Raw genomic sequence first — 19903 nt, forward strand, 5'->3', positions numbered from 1 at the left:
ATAATTAGCCCATAGTTGGCAAAGTGGGAAATAAACTTTTCTCCTGCTTGTCGTGGTAAACAACAGTTCTTATGCACACTGTTGAACATGCAAACTCAATTTCTCACCAGTTTAAACCCATTAATCAACAAATGATGAACCATCTATGAGACTAAATGTCCTTCAGAGCAGAAAACGCACGGTTCTAACAAGCAGCTCTGCATCCAGGACACTGAAACGTTGTCAATCAATTTAAAGCTGTAAATTCTTCAATCTGATTTATCTCCACTGTAAAAAAAAAAAAAGAACACCCTGTTTCATTTCTTGGGTTTCAATCAGGAAACCTATACCAGATTGTTATGGAAGAAATATAGTCTCATTAGAATTAGACTTTTTTAAAAAACATTGAATTCATAGTACTAAATTTTTATCCTGTGAAATTATGAGATTTGTTTTTTTATTTTAAATTCAGCTGCAGAAATTTGCCTGTAAATGCGTTCTCGTGGCTCAAGCCACAGAAACCGGCTCTAGATTGAGACGAGCGGCTTTTAGCCAATCAAATCACGCTAATCTGATCACGTGACACACCGACGCATAGTTAGCCACTAACCAGCTAACTATTAAGAGACTCATCTCTGCATTTTCTCTTCTATATTCCCAGCATAAAATTATAATAAAGCTTCTTGCAGGTATAAATCAAGCGGAGCTCTATGGTGAAAGCGGTAAGGTTCCACTTATGAAAGTAAATCTGTTGGGCTCTATTTGGCATTAAGACAATTCTTAATGCCACATTACCAGACAGGACACTATTAAAAAAAGACTCACCTCTGCCCAATGCCCTGGTGTGTCACATGATCAAATGAGCGTAATTTGATTGGCTAAAAGCCGTTCTGGCTTTGGGTTGAGTCACAGGAAGATCAACACGTTTGCAGGTAAATTTTTCCAGCTGAACTTTTGCAGAATCAATCATGAGATACATGATTTGACAGGATAAAAAATCCAGTGTTATAAATTCAATGTCTATATTCAAAGACTATATTTCTTCCATAGCTTGTCCTCAGTTAGCAGGCTAAAGCTAGCGTCAGGACAAAGAGAAAGAGAGGAAGCAGTTCTCCAAGCTCAGGTTTGCAACTTTTCCTCTCAATAAATCCTTAAACTACTGGAACAAGATCCTCTGGACAAACAAGACCAAAGTACAGACCTCAGCCTGGTTAACATGCACTGGTGGGACCTTCAGGGAGAACTGTGCAGGAACAAACGTTAGCAAACCGCCATGAACTGAGGCAAGAACTGGAACTAGAATTCCGCTCTGGTATTCTAAATAGGACACAGAGCTAGCGTTAGCGGCGCCGCGCTGAGGGTTCAGGACTCACAGATGTAGTAGTACTCGTGTCCCGGCCTGAACTCGAAGCCCAGGCTGAAGGGCGTGAAGAGCTGGAACTTCTCGGAGAACTTGAGCGGCCCGTTGGGGCTCTGCGGCCGGTTGCACTCCCAGCGCTTGAAGCCGTTCCTGTAGTGGTTGCAGCTCATGTAGCCGTCGTAGTTGACCATGTAGAGGACGTAGTGCTCCATGCGCTCGGCCGGCTCCGGCACCTCGTAGTGGGGACAGTAGATGTCCAGGTAGTCGTTGATGGCCACCTCCACCGTGTAGTCGCCCCGGAAAAACCTGCAGGAGATACAAGGGTTTGCCTTTAAGCTAAAGACAATTCTTTACATTTTCATAAGAGGGATAAATCATAATATAAACAGTTGCTCAGCTCTAATCTACGACGAATTATTAGGCCACTGTGGATAAAATGGAGAAATGATGATGTGACCATGGAGGAATACATTTTCCAGAAAACCTCACATATTTTTAAAAAAAAAAGGATAATTTTACACAATTAGATAGATAGATAGCTTTTTTTGTCATTTTGTATGCACAAAGTGCGTACAGAACGAAATTTTGTTTGCATACAGCTTGAAAATCACAGTAAATTGCACTAATTTTCTAGGATAAAGATGCAGCAGCGATTTATGTAAACAATTGAAATGTAAAACAATGTAAACAATGCAGGGGAAAGAGACAGTGTGCTATTCACGTATCCAGGAGAGTATTATTAGAACCGTGTAATATACGAATGTGGTACAGAGTCCATTTGTGGTTTCAGCAAATGGACTCTGAATGAATTAAAGGGACATATTTAAAGTTAAGATATTTCTCTGACATATTAAAAGCTGGAAATTTGCATGAAAAAAAAAAAACGATTTAAAGTTGCACATTTGAAACAGAAAAATATCTCAAGTCGTGCAGGGTTGAAGCGGTAAATTTAGGAACATTTTTAATATTTTATCAAGTTTCTCTATGCAGCCATGTTGGAGGGGGCGGAATGGTGTAAATTGGACATCAGAGAATATTCAAGTTTATCCTTTCAAATGTGTGAAATTAATCTACAAATCTGAGTTTTTTTGGTGGAAATCTACTTCTCTCTTACCACATTATTACTATTATTGTTATTAGGCTTAGAATACAGTGAAATTCTAAAGAAATAATTCCATTTTTCCCCAGAGGAAAGTTTAACTAAAATGGAATCAGTTTATATTTAACAGTTTCCTGATACTCTTACTAAAGCTCAACGTTGTTTGGCTTATTTTAAAGGAACACGTCAGTGGAGCCACAGTCAGTCTCAGAGGAACGGGTCCCCGACCAGAACCTCTTTAACAATAAAAGATCCTAAAGCTGTGATGTTTCTCTGCTTCAAAGAAAGAATTAAGATTAGCTGGAAGACGTTCGTCGTCTCTGGTTTTCTGGTCGGCTTTAAATTCACCCACACATGTAAGAAATGTGGGTCAATGCAGGAAACAGAGCTGTTCTCACAGCTGCTGATTTCAGCACAATCTATAAACTCTGTTGCTGTTTTTTTTTTTTTTGTTTTAGCCGGGACGCGTTAATAAATCCGGCTTTAAACGGCGCGTGTAGCTCCTGTTTGCAGCCTAGTTCTCATCTGAGATCACAAACGCAGGTCAGGGTTTTACAGATCCCTCACAAAAGCTGTTGTTCAAAACTGGATTTGCAAATGAAGCGACACGCTGACGTGCGTTGGAGGGCGATCGTCTGCAGGAACCGAGAATACAGCAGAACGTAGATGCTTTGATGCAACGTCAGGCATCAGAGGTTGGTTCTCCGGCTGTTAAAAACCAAACTATGGATGCTTCTGGGCTTCTTTGGCCCAGAAGCATACTTCTGCTCCTGCAGCCCAAAACTAACAGTCATGGTTTTGTGCTGCAGGAGGAAGCTGGAGTACCTGGAAATAACCCATGTATGCACAGGGAAAACATGCAAACTCCATGCAGAAAGACCCCAAGCTGGGACTTGAACCAGGGACCTTCTTGCAGCAGTGCAAGAGTCAGCTACCCACTCACTAGTGATATATCTCCTGCACAAAAAGATGCAGGAGGGATTTAGTTAGAAGGAGAAGTTTTAATTCTGACAGAAATTAAGACATTGTAAGACTTTCCCAAACATGCGACACTAACTTTAATCTGATTTTTACTGAATGTCCCTCCAGGAAACCGTCTGGTGTTTGTAAATCTGTTTATCGTCTTATTTGATTCTCAGATTTTTCAATATTCAGTCTGCAGATCGGCCAATTAAGGGAAAATTGGTCGGTTTTGTTCTCTCAGGTCGACTGATTGGGGCCTCTTTAATTCAATTCAATTTAATTTTCTTTATATAGCACTTATTCATGAAACATGTCATCTCAAGGCTCTTTACAAAGTCAAATTCAATCAGATTATATTTAAGTATTTAAGTTTTTTTCTTTTTTGTTTCAGCTGTTTATAGTAGGAAACACATCCTGACAGACAAGAGTTTGATTATTAAAGCAGCACATTAACTTTACTAAATAAAGCAGACTCTGTTTCTACAATTCTTTTCCTTTTGATGCGTCAAAAAACAGAAAAAATGGCTAAAGAGAAAAGTGGAGTTGGTTTTACTTTTATTTTTCATGTTTTTTTCCTTCTGACAGGACACAAGAAAAAAGAAAAGAAAGACGAACGAAAAAGAGTAGAAAACAATCACTTTATTGTTTTCCTACTGGGAGTTGAAGGAAAACAAATAGAAAAGAAAAAACTTGGAAAAAATTAAAGAGAAAAAAAGGATGAAAGCAATAAAGGAAGTCGAGCTATTTACATTTTTGTTTCTTCTTTTTTCAGTTAAACAAAAGAAAAATGGGAAAAGAGAATTAAAGTTGAATTTTTTTTAAACGAGTCTGAATGATCTCAGGTTTCCTCGGACTCATCAAGTTAAAATTTACAGATTTTAAGGTCAAGCGGATGATTAGCAGTCAGACCTGAAGCTGATTATTTAATCAATCACGTTCATTCCCGATAAACAGCGAATGAAAGCAATTAGCGACACACGAGCAGCCGGCCGCTCAGCGCGGCGGATAAAAATGTAAAGTTTCGCCGTTTCCTGCAGCTGCGTTCGCTCACAGCAAAGCCGCTTTCATGTTTTACCGTTTCCTGACGCCGGCTTCGCAACTTCATGTTTCTAACATGAGTCTGCAAGACGACATGAAAGAGCCGAAAAGAAGCGGAGCAATGAAAAGCCTTTCCTGGTCCTGGCCCATCCATCCCGGGCCTGCAGCCGCCCAGAGTTCACCGTCTCCAGGTCCAAAACTCCACACATGGAAACCATTGATCACCGGCTGCTCGTGTGGCGTGTCCCCCCCCCCCCTCCAAACCCCGAGAGGCACCAATTAATCAGGCCGCACCGTTTATCAGAGCGTTCTGCTGTTTACAGAAAGGAGACGCTGCTACCAGCTGGACCCGCTTCCTGGCCGGCGCCGGCCTCTCAGGGCCGCTCACACTCACTTAGAGGAGCGCCATAAAACGACAGGAACAACCGGGCGGCACCGATGTGAACTGACCGGGACGCGTACAAGAGACGGCCGCCGCCTTAAATCCCATCATCCATCAGGATTCTTTCATTTCAGACGTCTATTTCTCACTCAAACACGGGTTCCTTTGCAGTTTAAAGGTTTAGAGCAGGGGCGTCAAACTCATTTTGGTTTAGGGGCCGCATTCAGCTTAATCTGCTCTCAAGAGGGCCACACGAGTAAACTCATTGCAAGATTAAATAGAACTAATAAATGTGGACCTGTTGTTGATTTTTATATTAAATTAATTTCACTTTTACACAATATATTATGAATAACCTCAGCGGTTTTAAGAAAAGTATGTGCAATTTCAACAATAGTTTTACTCAGTTAAACATTTACTTGTGCATTATGCATAAGAACCAATCACAGTGATTGTACAATGTTGAAAAACATTTATTCACATTTTTTGGAACTTAAAAACTCTGTCCTGCATGACAAAATACATCAAACAGATAAAAATTAAGAAATGATTTGAATTTTTCCACACCTGAAGCTTAATCTGCTAATTAAAACACAGCGCCCCTCGTGGACAATATAGGAACTGCATATTTTCAGTTAAAGTACATGTTTTTTTCAATAATTGTTTTATCATTCTCTTCCTTTTATCTTGTCCACTTGTGAAAGTCAAATCTGATGAGCTCAGATTTGACATTGCCAGACAGGACACTGGAAAAAAAAAAACTTTTTTTTTTTTTTTTTTTTATAATGATAATGCATTTAGCCACAGGGCCGGACTAAATTGTTCGGCGGGCCGGATCCGGCCCGCGGACCGTATGTTTGACACCCCTGGTTTAGAGAATGACTGTGGCGTCTAGTTCAAAGGCCCTTCACCATTTTTACCGTCATTACTTCCAGTTCTACGGGTTTGTGGTTATAATCTGCACAGATCGTAAACAAGTGCAAGGTCAAATATCACAGAAAAGCTTTAAAAAGGTCTTCAGGAGCCCTGGAGGGACGCTTGCTGCTAACGCCCGCTTCAGATTGCCGGCGTCCTGCTTTAACTGCGGCTGCACTGTTTGCTCTAACAGGTTCAGCTCCTAAACTCTCCTGAGGGACAAAGAGGGGAAACTAATGAGGCCGAGGCTCGTTAAGCATGAACCCCCCCACCCACAGAGCCGGAACCAGCGCTCCGCCCTGCTGGGATTCCAGGTAAGGGAAACGAGCGCTCCCCGGACGGCGGGTCGGTCCCTGCAGACGACAGGAGGCGGGTTTCATTACTGCAACCTTAGAGCGAGTCTTCACCTGGACGGGTTGTGGGTCTGTGCTCAGGTTTTCCTCTTTCTTCCCCAGCTGTGACGCTGAAAACTCGATTTAAGGCCCGAAAACTACAATTTTAGACACAATAAATGTGTTCAAGTCTGTTCTGGATGTCCAGATTTCCCCTTTTTGAGCTTTAAAGTCAGGACCGTCTCCAGGGGAGCTTTCACACGGCCTGCGTTTACTAAACAGGTCCCTGGCTGCTGATCATTTATTAAAACTAGACGCCAATTCTCTCAGACCTGCACAAAATACCACAACATATTTATTTATATAGTTAAAAAACAGCACATGGTTGACCAAAGTAAGAGATAAAAGCAATTAAAAACATAAAAAAGTAACAGCACAACTAAAATGTAGAAATAATGGCAGACTCACAACCTGCTGACACACAAATAATTAAAGTGTTTATTTTTTCAAGTGAAATTTAAAAACCTTAACTGAGGGAGCCTGTCCCATATGCAGAGGCAGAGACACCAGAAAAGGCCGGTGGGCCTGAGGGACCGAGACGGGGCGTAGCGGCGCAGCAGCGAGGTCATTAAGAGGCTTAGAAACAAACAAGAAAACTTTTAAAATGATCCGGATATAAAGGTTGTGAGCGAGTGCAAAGAGGCAGTGTTGCTAACTCAGCGACTTTGTCGCTATATTTAGCGACTTTTCAGACCTCTCCAGCGACTCTTTTTCAAAAAAGCGACTAGCGACAAATCTAGCGACTTTTGGAGACTCTTACGTGAAAGCACGTATCGTTTATACTCTTGTCCTCCGGCGGCAGGTACTGCCGTGGGGTGCCTCCCCCGTTCTCCCCCTCCCGCAGGAGTCCCTCTCAGCGCTGCAGTCAGAGCCACAGCATGTTTACCGTCAGCGTCCAGACTGCAAATAAAGCGCACATGCGCCGGGATTGACGGCGCATGTTGATCATAAATAACTGAATTTGAAATATTTTATCTTAAATACATAACGGCATTTGATTCACACAGCCACATGTTCATGTTTTACCGTGATTTGTAGGCTCCTTAGTGGACCACAAGAGAAAAAAGAAAATGTTGAAAAAAAGTTGAAAGGAAAAAATTTGTAACTCCGCCATAGTTTCTCTTTATGGTTAATTTTGCCGGTCTCAAACCCGGGTAAAGGAGGAGGGTTAGTATTGTAACAAAATAAACATAAAAAAAAAATAAATAAAAAAAAAAATAAAAATAATAATAATAAATAAACATTAATAGACAGAAAAAAAGTAGCTCTATATATATTCTGAGTGTTTTTACTCACTTTTTGTCTCTCTCTAACGAGGTTATTTCTCACACAGCGTCAATAATATGCACATCACATCATGTGGCAGATTATGCAAATTAGGCGATGACGTCATTCAGTGACTTCTAGTGACTTTTAGCACAGCCAATAGCTACTTTCCTTACTGAGGAGTTGGCAACACTGCAAAGAGGCTCTTATTTCTTTGTAGCTGTCAGAAATGGCGGCGCTGCATTTCTGGCAGGTTGAACTGGGGACAGAGATTCCCGTTAAAGCTATAGTTGGTAATCCTGTTCAGAAACACTGTTATACTGGATAAAATGGTCCTTCCGTCCTGAAAGTAGTCACTACATTATGTATTCAGAAAAAGGAGCTTAAAAGGTCATTCTCTGTGGGAGCTGCAGGCCTGTAAAAACTGACCAATCTCTGCCGTTCGGACTGAATGGCAGAGATTGGTCAGAGTTTAGTTCCTGCTCTCCCCGTCCCTCCATCCTGGGTGTATCACCTCATCTATTGGTTTTCCCACACACCATCATTCTGATGCTTAATGTCTGCGCTCTTTACATAAACACCAGAAGTTCCTTCTGAGTTTCCAGCAAGTGGAAACTCAGAAGGAACTTCTGGTGTTTATGTTTCCGGTTAGCTTAGCGGTTAGCTTAGCGGTTAGCTTAGCGGCTAGCCGCTACTGTAAACATGGCTGAGAGTCGCAAGAAGCGAACAGTGTTCATGTTTATGAGAAGAACAGGAAGGCCTCAGTGGAAAGAAATAAGACCAGAGTGGATCTGGCAGATTTTGTTTCACGTGATCCCCCTGAAGAGCGGAGGAGCAGGTATGTATGTATTCGTTCTGTAAGCACTCTGTACATACAAAACAACAATAAAGTTGTCTAAGTCTAAGTAAGGCAGTCTTGCGCAGTTATTCAAGAAGGGACTTGGGGAAACTCCGGGAAAAATCGCCGACTCTACCTTTAAAAGATTTACAATAATCCAGCAGGGATGTTAAAAGCTCCTGTTTCAAGTCATGTCTAGAAACAGGAGGTTTAATCTTAGAGAGACTTTCAAGATTAAATAATAATGGTTTTCACTCCAGACTTAGTGGAGCTATAAGTAAGATATTTACTGTAAAATCAAACTAAATCATTATCATTTCTCTCCTGGGATGGAAGTAACATTCCCTATAAACAATCATTCCTCTCCATCAACAACATCACATTTTTTTCCTTTCAAACCTAGAGGTACGGTCCAGAGCTACTTTGGTTCAGAGTGTAGCCCGTGTTCACTTCCTGGTTCCTGAGCCAATCAGATGAGAGTTCCCAGGATTCCCAAAAACTGCAGCATTTAGTGTTTTATGTTTGCAAAAGAGCAGCAGCCTGAAAACATGGAAGCCAGGAAGAGAACCAGAAATAAAACAGAATAAAACATTATTTACCTTTCCTGTGGAAGTAAAAATTCTGTGGAGTTTCACAGCCACTTTGGACCGTTAAGTAAATGGCGGGTCTCCATGAAAGGCATTATGTATGTGTTGCTCCAACCTTATCCACTAGGTGTCATTATTACTTATTGTCCCTTTAATGAGGTCATGAAACCTAAGGGCGGCATCTATTTTAACCTCATGTTGGAGACAACAGCCTTAAAAGGCAAGGCAAGGCAAGGCAAGGCAAGGCAAGGCAAATTTATTTATATAGCACAATTCAGTACAAAGACAATGCAAAGTGCTTTACATGATTAAAACATAGCAAAATAAAACAGAATAAGAGCAAGTAGGAATAAAATATAGATAGAAAATAGAACAAAAAAGTGGTGATTCAGTTAACTAGGACAGTTGAAGGCAATTTTAAACAAATGTGTTTTTAATCTTGATTTAAAAGAACTCAGGCTTTCCGCACTTTTACAGTTTTCTGGAAGTTTGTTCCAGATAATTGGAGCATAGGAACTAAAAGCTGCTTCTCCATGTTTGGTTCTGGTTCTAGGTATGCAGAGCAGGCTGGAGTCAGAAGACCTGAGTGGTCTGGATGGTTTATACGCTGATAACAAGTCTGTGATGTATTTAGGAGCTAAGCCATTTAAGGATTTATAGACTAACAGAAGTATTTTAAAGTCTATTCTCTGAGATACAGGGAGCCAGTGTAGGGACTTTAGAACTGGGGTGATGTGCTCTACTTTCTTAGTCTTAGTGAGGACGCGGGCAGCAGCGTTCTGGATCAGCTGTAGCTGTCTGATCCACTTTTTAGGCAGACCTGTGAAAACACCGTTGCAGTGATCAATTCGACTAAAAATAAACACATGGATTAGTTTTTCTAGATCCTGCTGAGACATCAGTCCTTTAATCCTAGAAATGTTCTTCAGGTGATAGAAAGCCGACCTTGTAACTGTCTTTAGATGCTTTTGGAGGTTCAGGTCTGAGTCCATCACTACTCCCAGGTTTCGGGCCTGATTAGTGGTTTTTAGCTGAAGCGACTGAAGCTGTGTGCTAACTTTTGATCTTTCCTCTATTGGTCCAAATATTATTACTTCAGTTTTGTTTTTATTCAATTGGAGAAAATTTTGGCACATCCACGTATTGATTTCTTCTAGGCATTTACTCAGTGCCTGAACTGGTCCTTAAAAAACGAGCGTTCAACAACAGCTTCCTTCCTGGTGACACAAATCTGATAACTTAATATTTACAATGCAATAGCAGGGCAAAAAAGACTAAATATACCATAAAGTTGACTCTTTTCAATGTACTTTGTCACAGACCGGGAAGGTTTTGCTCAAATAAAATCCATGTAAAAAGGGAAATACGGTAAATCTGCTCCACAACCCAGATAATTTTCCCACACTGAAAAAATATGGTTTATATTTTCTTCAGAGTGAGATCCTGCAATAAGAAACTCTTAATTTCCTTTTAAGCATCTTTACCAGAAGTGTCCAGAATGAAATCACATTTTTTTTGCAGATCAATGCAAGTTTGCATTTTCCTAAACTGCAGATAATTCAGCTCCAAAGTTTGACGGGTCTGTTGGAGATCTAAAATACATTAAAAAGAAAAACATCTGCTCCACAGGTGTGTCCGGTTTCTGGTTCCGACCCGCAAACCTGCAAACTGCAGCGAAGATTCTTCATTTGACTGAAAGTCGGGTGAAAATGTTTAGAAAAACCTGTTTGCTTGCAGTTTGTCCTAAAACTGATGTTCTTCTAATTGAAGGCTGACATGTTTATTATTTTTATCCAAACTGTTTTTGCAGGTTTTTTTTGTGCAGAATCTGCAGCAAAAACCCCACAGAGAAAGTTTTACCTCTGAAGTCTTTAATTTGAAAGTGATTTTGTTTCCTCGTGCTTTCTCCACACAGCTGCTCCTCTGCACTGTTGATGTGTAATCTGCATAATTTAGCACAGAGACACAGATTTTCTTACTCTGACAGATGCAACAATCGATCTCACCAAAGCAAACTAATCAAACTTCACGTCTCTTTGAATATTCACGTCGCTCAGAAATACAGCGTCGCCGTTAAAGTTGCTAAAGGAGGAGGGAGTCAGGGTGGAGGGCCGCCCAATTAACCGGGCCCATCTAGATTTGGGTAATGAGGTTTGCTCGCGCTGATTTGGTTTGTGTCGGTCGGTCCTGATTAGCCGATCCGAGCCGGTTAATCACAGCTCGTTTCAGATTCAGCTCGTGGAACCAAAAAACGAGGAGTTAAATGTACAAATTTTGACTGGGTGGGGTGTGGGGGGGGGGAGTAATCATCGTTTATTGACATCAAATTAAATATATATAATTAAACCTATTAAATCAGTTGGATTGTGCCGTTAGATCCAGAAACTTTAAGGTTTACATGCATGCAGAGACGCAGCGGCTGATAGAAAATGAAATTAAATACGAATAATGAAGGCTGATGCCAGCGTAAAGTGTCATTTTAAAATCCTCCATTTTAAAATATTGTTAAAAAGAAACTAATTGTGAAAAACCTTCAGAAAGTCTGAAAACTTGTTGATCAAGAAGCTTTTGATTCCTTGACACGTAAATATCAGCAAATGTGAGAAGACTTAAAAACATCTACTCAACAGTTTTAGGAATTTCTTAAATCCGCCTAAACTCAAAACACAATTTCTTTCCTGCAACTTGATAAATGCACAAAGTAGTTATTTTACAGCTCAGATGGTGCCCTTAAAACCACATCATCATAGGAAACACTTTGACTTCAGAGGTTGCTCGCCCATGGAGCGATGGCGCTGATTATTCCCATCTGACCTGAATGCAGCATCAGCGGCGCCCTGATTGAGTTTGGGGTTGGTGGAAGAGAGCAGCCGGAGCATCAAAGAAGAAACATCCTGCTGAATGAAAACGATCCCCGCGATGAGAGAGGACAGGGAGATGCTTCTCTCCTCCGCCGCGCCCTCTTTGTCTTTGCTAACGCCATTAGCAAAGTGCATGCTAACTCGGTTAGCTGAGGGATCGGGTGACGCTAACAGCTCGGAGGGGAGGCGATGCGTTCACTGAACTCTGTCCCCTCGGTTCTCACATCATTACTCATCACTCTAATGGACCGAGGCTCTCTGTCCGTCTCAGCTGGGCGACCCGGGTCACCACCTCCATCAGCATTAGCATCATCCTTAGAGGGCCACAGATTGGTTGATTAATTGATTGAAAGACTGACGGAGGAGTCGGGGAAATTAAGTTTCAAACCGGAGACCGAAATAGCAAAAGAGGAATGAGAAGCACTTGAAAAGCACAAGAAAACAAAAGGGTCGGATCAGGATAGATACCACAGCGATCCTGGAATACCGGGGAACCTAACAAAAAGGAAATATTCCTTCAAGGACAAAACAAAAAGGGATCGCTGCGTCAAGACCTGAAGGGTCAAGAAACGACAGAACAGCAGCAATTAGGAGATGCTGCTGCAAACGAGGACGTAAAGACGAGGAAATGCGACGTCAAAGGTTAAATCATCAAACATTCGATCAAATTAGAGCTAAAGGGATGATACTGAGAGCATCATCCCACAAAATGCTAATTAATCAGATGCCAAGATAGAGCAACAAATAATGCTCCGATCTAGGACTAAAGCCCCAAAAATAAAACCACTGCAAGAAGAAATAGATGGTGCCGAATATTGAGAGTAAAGTAGAGAAACCGCTGAAGGTCCAGCATGGCCTGAAACGTTAAGGCGAACCGGCCCAAACACAAACAGCAGGTCGCACTGAAGCAAAGTAGAACAGGAACTAAGACCTAACAACGCAGAACAAAGCCTTATAAAAGTACCAAGCTCTTACAAGAAGAAAATAACAGAGAATTAAGAAGAACAGTGTGAAGTTACTGCAGAGACCCTCAGAAATACAAGACGCCTGAGAATTTGGCAGGAATAAGACAAAAAGATGAAGATGGTTGCAGTGTGGTTACTGAAAAACACAAAGGCAGATCGTTTAGCGTAATCTAGAAACCACCTGTCCAATGAAAGACTTAAAAATACTGATAGTAAAGAATCCTGAACCAGAGTCAGACTGAAATGACCGGAAATATTATTGCCAATCAGGAAAGAGAGCAACAAACTCCCCATTATAACAGAAAAAAAACAGGAAGTAACCTAGACCACACTGCAAAAATGGATCTAAAAATAAGTAAAATGTTCTTAAAGTTAGTGTATTTATCCTTGATTTGAACAGGTAAATAAGATGATCTGCCAATGCAATGAGTATTTTGACCCATAAAATAAGATAATTAGACATCCTGCACTTGAAATAAGACTATGGAGATAAATTGTTCCTATTTTAAGTGCAAAAATCTTATTCCATTGGCAGATCATCTTATTTACCTGCTCATATCAAGGACAAATACACAGATTTTAAGAACATTTTACTTATTTCTAGTTCCGTTTTTGCAGTGCAAGTGCTCCAGCCTGCAATTTGTTTCAAGCTTTTTCCAAATCTGGACGTCTGGATAAGAAACGGCATGGAAGACGATCTGCAACGCCAACTTCCAGGTCCTAACCCATGTTTTCAGAAGCTGCATTCATTCAGCCTCCCATTTATCACGTGTTCATCTGTACTTCTCTCCTCCACGTCTCTTTTTGCAGATTCCATATTTAAAACCTGACAGCTGTAGAAATGCCTCCCATCAACACACAGAAGATGTTAGTTTTTAATCAAACGTGGGTTAAAAAGGACAGAAATACGGAAACGGGAGTCTGGAGACGACTGGAGTTTCAACATGACAGGTGAGCAGAGGCCTTGATAAGAGTGAATACTGAGCCAAACCAGAGCTAAAACACCAAATAATGCCAAATAAACACCGGTCAGAGGTGGGCGACGCGCTCCTTCCTCCTGTTCTCTCTCCCATTAGTTTCTCTACTTGGTTTTTGATGCATTTCCCTGCAGAGACAGCGTGCATCCTCTGCTCCTACATCCGTGTAAATCGATCTATTTTCCATTCCCTCCTGTGATGTCCGAGCTCCCGGCCCCCCCTCGGCGTGATTTATGATTTAATCTGGGCCGGCCTCTGAAGGTCAGGTGGATTAGATCCAGGTCATGAGTGGATGGGGCCGGGTCAAGGTCATTTATCAGCGTTGCCGACAGAGCAGAGATAACAAAGGCGCTGCGGACTGAGCAGAGGAGACCCGCCGCTGACAGATTAATGATCTGACCCGTTCAGGCAGAGTCAACACGCCGTTAATGGGGACCAAAGGCTGCAGAACCGGGTTTATTCTGCTCAGGTGGTCTGAACCTAAGGGGGCTGGATCAAGCAGCGGACCAAACGGATCCAGAACCCTAACCCAAAGCAAGTTGGCCGTTTTAGACCGAACCATGAAAGGGTTGGTACCAAATTACAAAGACCAGAACGACTCAAGATGGAATACTTTCCACATCAGAGCCTTTAAACACCAGAGAATCTGAACAAGAGACATTTTTTTCTTTAAGGCTATTATCATAAAAGACAAACCTGGAGCCTGATTTTATGCACTGCAAAAAGGGAACTCAAAGTAACATTCACTTGAAATTTGTGTATTTATCCCTGATTTGAGCATCTAAATAAGACTATTTGCCAATGGAATAAGATTTTTGCACTTAAAATAGGAACAATTCATCTCCATCATCTTATTTCAAGTGCACTATATCCAATTATCTTATTTTAGGGATAAAAATACTCATTCCATTGGCAAATAGTCTTATTTAGCTGCTCAAATCAAGGGAAAATATACAAATTTCAAGAAAATTTGACTTACATTCAGTCCTTTTTTGCAGTGTGCGGTTCACCAGACAGATTATTTAAGTTAACAGAAACGTGTTTAATTGTGTCTTCTTCGTCATCTGAGGGCCTCTAGATCTCAGGGAGGAACCACACTGCAAAAATAGAACTAAAAATAAGAAAATATTTTTTGAAATGAGAGTATTTTTCTTTGATTTGAGCGGGTAAATAAGATTATTCGCCAATGGAATAAGATTTTTACACATAAAATAAGAACAATTCATCTCCATCATCTTATTTCAAGTGCGGAATATCTAATTATCTTATTTTAGGTGTAAAAATACTCATCCCATTGGCAAATAATTTTATTTACCTGCTCATATCAAGGAGAAATAGATTAATTTGAAGAAAATTGTACTTATTTTTAGTTCTCTTTTTGCAGTGCAGAGGAGCCGTGATCGTGTCGTGTTTATGTCTTCCAACACGCTGCGGCCGATTTCCAGGTTCAACTTCCAGCTCTGAACTCTTCAGAACGCGGCTTCCTGCAGAACGCATCTAGGTCGGGTTAAACGTGATTACAGTTTTCATTAATTTGCTCTTTGCACCCGTGACCCAGGAGGGCGATCGTTTCTTTCTACGGCTCCAGACAAAAGATTGGAAATCCAAAACCAAATGAGTTTGGGACCTAAAGCGACACCAAAACCAACCAGGACACCAAAGATAACGCAACAGAGGGAAGAAATCTAGTTATTCCTGTTAAAATTGATGGGAGGGCACTAATTCTTTTTTTTTTTTTTTTTTCTGTGTGAGGTTGCAACATTTGGGAATATAAACGGGGACGCAGCTCAGTTTACCTATTAATGGGAACAGCAGCGGTTTGTTGGACCAGATGAGCGTTTGTTGGCTCATGGGTTTGGTAGAATGAGATTTTAACTTATTAAAATGCAACAATAGTCCTCGTCTAGAGAAGATCCGCCTCACAAAGCAACTACCCAGTATTCAGCATGGATTCAACAAGCCGCCACCACTTTTAAATCGTTTCTAATAGAGCGTTTTAGCCCATAAGGTTAAAAAAATAATAAAATAAAAATAAAAAATAGAAGGCAACAATGGCCGAGTATTTTGTCGGCAAAGTAATAAAATAACATCTTATGTGACGAGTTTGTAACTTGCAACATAAAATCCTTTTACTGTTCAACATTGAACTGAATTATTTTACACAGTTTACAGATTTGTTCTCCTGCATTTTAGGTATTTTGTTTTTGCAAAAAACAAAAAAATCGGGGCAGATTTAATGCTCTAGTTCCCAATTTCTCTCTAACAGACCATTTTAATCTCTGATTTAGAATACACTTTATCTGCATCTGTAGCTCAAAATCAAATAAAAGAAACTATATGACCAAAAAGTATTCGCTCATCCATCCAGTTAACGGGAATCGGGTCTTCTTAACCGCCTCCAGCAGCAACCAGGCCTGCAGACTGTTGCTACAATCACCTGTGAAGCTCAGAGCCTGGTTCTGCTTCTGGTTCTGCAGAACGAAGGGAGCCGAGGTCGGCGAATTTCTGCAGAACCGATCGCTGCAGACCTCCAGACTTCATGTGGCCTCCAGATCAGAGCGTAGAGAACTTCATGGAATGAGCCATCATGGCCGAGCAGCTGCATCCAAGCCAGACATCAAGTCCAAAGCTTCGGATTCAATGGTGCGTTCAAATTAATTAAATTCATTTCAGTTTTATTTATATAGCACCAATTCACAACACGTCATCTCCAGGCTCTTTCCAAAGTCAAATTCCATCAAATCCTCCACGTTGGTCAGAAAGTTTCCTCTCTAAGGAAACCCAGCAGGTTGCATCAGGTTTGAAATGTATTCGGATTAAAAACCAAAAAACGTGGTTCTGGCTTTATTCAGAACAGAACCACTCTGACATGCGCAGTTATTAAACTTCCCTAAAGACAAAAAACAACAGAAGAAGAACGTCCGTCTTTGCTGAACAAAGAATAGCAATCAAAGCAGCTTTAAACAAGTTTTTTTTTGTCTTCCCAGCGCCCAGGCTGGACTTTCACCCTGTTCAAATTACGGCTGAGTTGTTACTGAATAACTAATACGATTTTGAACAGAAAGGTTGTATCGGGATCCCCGACAGTTTTGCTTCCCGACGTATTTCTGACACTCTCGTCACGTTTACATCGGGCGCACATGTGCAGTAGGGTCAGTTTGCCACATTCAGAATAACTTCATCCTTACAGTTTCATTCTGATTGAGCTTAATCATATTGGCTTGTTTACACAACGTATTTTTATTAACTTTTAGTCCATGTAAACGTAGCTACTGTCCGATCCCACAAATAAGCTTCTGGAAGAATGGTCAGAAAACGCCATAAACACTCCAGGACCTTGTGGACCGCCGTCCCAGAGCTGTTAACGCTGCAAACGGTGAGCAACGGCCCGTCGAACCCGATGGATTAAGAACGAGAGTGAATACTTTCTGTGATTTAGTGTTTGAAGACAGAAACAGATGGTGGGACAGGTCTGAACCGAAGGTCAAGTCCAGCAGAGTAAAAACCTAAACGGGGTTCTGGCTGCAGCTCGGTTTTCTCCAAACGTTCCTCAGAATATCTGCAAACTGACGTCACGCAGCCACATTTCTGCAGTTATTGAATTAGAGCTAACGATGGAGAAGGATTTTCCCACAGCAGCCGGAGAGAGCGGCTTTATTATTTCTGCCCTGCCGTCACGTGATCGATGCCCTCTGGAGATACTCGGCTCTCCATTGTGTGTCAACGTAACGTGACTCTGCAGCGACAGGCTCGCCCACAATGGCCACACTGTTTCCCTCTGGTTCAGACAAGAAGCTACAAGCTGCGAGACAAAACTATCTGATTTGCTGCGCGAACACCTGATCCCACCAGCTGAACACACACGGTGGGGGGGGGGGATGGTGTAAAGAGAAACCTTCACCGCCGCCTCACACGACGCTGCCCAATCAAAGGCCACGCAGACCCAGGGAGATGAAATAACAGTTAAACTTTCCAGCTTTATTTAAACAGCTGATGTTAGTTTTTGCACCGGAGCGGAGCGAGATGATAAGGTTCCCCACCAAGAGTCCGGATGTGAGCCAAACCAACAACAAGGCTTTTATTGGGAGCAGATTTACACTGATTACATTACACATTTAGCTGCAGTCTATTAGGAAAATGTGCAATAATAATTAGGGGAATTTTGACAAATTAGATACAAATTAAACAAGTTGCAATCAACAGGAACTTAAAATGTATTGTTTTTCTTCTTTAGGTCCATAGAAACCATAGAAACATAAATCCCACATAATCGAGCAATCTATTCAACTAGTAATGAAAAAAATGCTTCAGGCAAAAGTCTGATACTCTGGCAACGAAACAACTTATAGTTTCCTTGGTGTTTTTCACCAAGACATGTCGTTTAAATCCCATATTAAACAGGTTTCCAGAGTTTCATTTTTTCACCTCCGGAATATTGCCAAAATTAGAAACATTCTGTCCAGGAGTGATGCTGAAAAACTGGTCCATGCATTTGTTACTTCAAGGCTGGACTATTGTAATTCTTTACTATCAGGAAGTCCACAAAATGCAGTTCAAAGCCTGCAGCTGATCCAAAATGCTGCAACAAGAGTTCTGATGAAAATCAACAAGAGGGATCATATTTCTCCAATTGTAGCTTCCCTTCATTGGCTTCCTGTTAAATCCATCCATCCATCCATCCATCCATTTTCCGAACCGCTTTATCCCTCATGGGGTCGCGGGGGGTGCTGGTGCCTATCTCCAGCGTTCACTGGGCGAGAGGCGGGGTACACCCTGGACAGGTCGCCAGTCTGTTGTTAAATCAAGAATATAATTTAAAATTCTCCTTCTCACATATAAAGCCCTTAATAATCAAGCTCCGTCATATACCAGAGCTCTGATTACCCCGTATGTTCCTAACAGAGCACTTCGCTCTCAGACTGCAGGTCTGCTGGTGGTTCCTAGAGTCTCTAAAAGTAGAATGGGAGGCAGATCCTTTAGCTATCAGGCTCCTCTCCTGTGGAACCAACTCCCAGTTTTGGTCCGTGAGGCAGACACCCCGTCTACTTTTAAGACTAATCTTAAAACTTTCCTTTTTGACAAAGCTTCTAGTCAGAGTGGCTCATGTTACCCTGAGCTACCTCTATAGTTATGCTGCTATAGGCTTAGGCTGCTGGAGGACATCAGGGTCTATTTCTCTCTCTGCTGAGTTCTCCTACTGCTCTCCAATCTGCATTGTTTGTTGTTATTTCAGCTTTTAACTTTTAGTTCTCTGTCATTTTTTTCTTCATAGAAGGTACACCTGGTCTGGCGTTCTGTTAGCTGTGACATCATCAGAGGAGGCAGATCATCCTCTATTACCATCTAACATAGAAAGTACTCCTGGGTCAATGTGAGCTTCTGGGCTTTCTGTGTCTCTGCTCTGTCTTCTCTAAGCCCCAGTGGGTGGAGGCAGATGAGCATTCACACTGAGCCTGGTTCTGGTTCTGCTGGAGGTTCTCCTCCCTGGTAAAGGGGAGTTTTCCTCTCCACTGTCGCTTCATGCATGCTCAGTATGAGGGATTGCTGCAAAGCCATGTACAATGCAGACGACTGTCCACTGTGGCTCTACGCTCTTTCAGGAGGAGTGAATGGTGCTTGGAGAGACTTGATGCAACCTGCTGGGTTTCCTTAGAGAGGAAACTTTCTCACCAACCTGGAGGATCTGATGGAGTCTGACTTTGGAAAGAACCTTGAGATGATTTGTTGTGAATTGGCGCTATATAAATAAAATTGAATTGAATAAACTCAATCCACCTACTCCATTTTTCCTCAAATTTGTCCTGTTGTAATCTGATATTAAATGTTATATATAAATTATATCAAACCACTCATTTAGCGTTGGTATTTGGTGACTGATTTGAAACAAATATTTTTTTTTATATGTCAAGTTATCACCAAGAAGATCTAGAGACATTAATTCCAGCTGAAACGGTACATCTACACAGAACACCTTTTTAAAGATTTTATAGACTTCACTCCAAAATGGTGTCCAAAATATGTGGTAATTGTTTTCTTCTTGTCCTCCGCATTGCCTCCAACAGGTTGCTGATTTATCACACTACCTATCCAACACTTTTATACAAAATCGGAGTCACGTTAAAGCTGCAATACAGAGTTTTTTTTTAATTTAACAGCTCTAGTGGTGTGTTCTTTTCAAAATAGGCTCTGAAAAGAGGAGAAGACATGCGGCAGAAGACTTCAGGCCAGAATCAAACCCGGATTGCGCTTCATCGGAGCTCAATAGGGAGTTTTGAGAAAAC

General features: G+C 41.4%; 1 protein-coding gene across 1 annotated transcript in view; it reads right to left on the bottom strand.

Annotated features, from left to right (window-relative positions):
* LOC105940183 (ephrin-A2) overlaps nucleotides 1-19903 on the bottom strand; it is a 151313-nt gene that overhangs the window by 22163 nt on the left and 109247 nt on the right. The window contains exon 2 of the mRNA XM_012882659.3: nucleotides 1353-1645. Within this exon, the coding sequence (XP_012738113.1) occupies nucleotides 1353-1645 (293 nt within the window). The remainder of the gene's footprint in view (nucleotides 1-1352; nucleotides 1646-19903) is intronic.

Source organism: Fundulus heteroclitus, chromosome 9 (genome assembly GCF_011125445.2).
Source record: "Fundulus heteroclitus isolate FHET01 chromosome 9, MU-UCD_Fhet_4.1, whole genome shotgun sequence".
In the NCBI taxonomy this organism is placed as follows: domain Eukaryota; kingdom Metazoa; phylum Chordata; class Actinopteri; order Cyprinodontiformes; family Fundulidae; genus Fundulus; species Fundulus heteroclitus.